Raw genomic sequence first — 1,684 nt, 5'->3', positions numbered from 1 at the left:
ATCTATCTATCTATCTATCATTGCCTCTTCTTTTCTCTCTCTCCTCCAGCAAAGAAGAAGAAACCAAAACTATTGAATAAGTTGGACAAAACCATTAAAGCAGAAATCGACGCTGCAGAAAAGCTTCGCAAGAAGGTACAGACGTGGTACAGATATCGAGTCTTTCTAATGGTGAACTCGTGCTGCACCAGTGTCTTTTATAGAATAGTTAGTTTGAGCTCTTCTCAGTTATTTTTTATTTATCTGTCTATCAGGGTAAGCTGGAGGAGGCGTTGAGAGCGTTTGATACTCTGGTGCTGCGGCACCCACAGAGCCCCCGCTCTCGCTACGGAAAGGCCCAGGTACAGTACAGGGAACCACTACTGCACTGATACTGATACTGGATCTGAACCCTGTTATAATAATGTGTGTGTGTGTGTGGCAGGCCGAGGACGACCTGGCTGAGAAGCTGCGCAGTAACGACATGCTGCAGAAAGCCATCAACACCTACAGAGAAGCTGCTGAGCTTCCTGATGTGACCCCCGACCTCCTGAGAGCCGCACTCAAGAGACGAGCCGAGCGACAGCAGTTCCTGGGTAACACAGATACTGCAGATACTGCAGATACTACTACTGCTACTGCTACACTTCTGCTTTAGCTGTCTGTCAGCCAATATGTGTCCGACAGCGACTTGGTAACACTTCCAACAAGTCTGAAATGAATCAGAAAAAGACGGCAGAAGCAGCAGGAGGTCCCTGATTAGACTAAACTTTAGTGTATTATAGAGCGGTCTAGCAGATCCAGCTTCAAACCAACCGCAGGGGATGTCATGATCAGTGGTTTTCCAGTTTCCATTGAAACACCTTGAATTTGATGAAAATGACCAAAAATCCTGGAAATAATTGTATTTTATCTTCTTACCTACATTTCTGTGAAATACGATAAATTCTACTTGATTTAAAGTGTTTCTGGGCTGTGGTTATTGTGTTGTAGTGGGAGGAAAACTGTAGCCAACGCCTCCTAGAAATTCTGGGTCTTTTCCAGGTCCTGGAAATTAAAAAGAGCGGGAACCCTGCCTCATGTCAGTTTTAGTTTTTTAAGATGGGAAAACATCCCAGAGCGATGAGGCTGAACAGACACACACTGTCTGAACCTCAATATTCCTCCATTCACAGCACAGGATTATAAAACCACACTGGTCCCATAGACACCACAGCTTCTACTGAAGAGCTTAGTGACTGAATGAGTGTTGATTTAAAAGCTTTGTGGCCCGTACGGTGTCGACCGGACCCTTGCGGCGTTATTACACCCCACGCTCCTAACCAACTGACTACCGGCCATGTGTGCCTTTGTGTTTACAAATCCGGGGGATCCCTTCAGTGTGTATATGACCGCTTGGTGATAATTGTGCGATTGTGTTAACGTCAGTGTGTCAGTGACCAGTTTTTAATTTATTTCTTTGTGTGAAAACTTGTTCAATTCGTCCCAGAGTATTGGCAACTACTGTTACAAACACCAAGAATGTGCTTTGGACAGATGTGATGTTTCTACTCCTACACACTACACAGATGTGGGATGTCAGACTGGACATCATCAGGCTGATTGTTTGTAGTCTAACCTCATTATTGGAGGTTTGTTTCTCAAGAACACTAAGTGAGACGTTGGTATATTAGTGGTTCTGGATTTGGGAGTCTGATGGCGGTGA

The 1,684-nt window shown here is 44.7% G+C and overlaps 1 protein-coding gene across 3 annotated transcripts in view; it reads left to right on the top strand.

The window, feature by feature from the left end:
- The window catches only part of LOC118332977 (aspartyl/asparaginyl beta-hydroxylase-like), a 22,529-nt gene that overhangs the window by 16,179 nt on the left and 4,666 nt on the right, over positions 1-1,684 (top strand). For all 3 annotated transcript variants that reach the window (XM_035668644.1, XM_035668562.1, XM_035668484.1), the window contains 3 exons: positions 50-135; positions 255-341; positions 425-575. In XM_035668644.1, coding sequence (XP_035524537.1) covers positions 50-135; positions 255-341; positions 425-575 — 324 coding nt within the window. The remainder of the gene's footprint in view (positions 1-49; positions 136-254; positions 342-424; positions 576-1,684) is intronic.

The sequence above is a fragment of the Morone saxatilis genome, unplaced genomic scaffold (genome assembly GCF_004916995.1).
Source record: "Morone saxatilis isolate NCDOM2014 unplaced genomic scaffold, NCSU_SB_2.0 Contig0, whole genome shotgun sequence".
NCBI classification, from domain to species: Eukaryota; Metazoa; Chordata; class Actinopteri; family Moronidae; genus Morone; species Morone saxatilis.
Note: the sequence above shows the minus strand (reverse complement) of the source record. Positions and strands in the feature narration are given on the sequence as shown.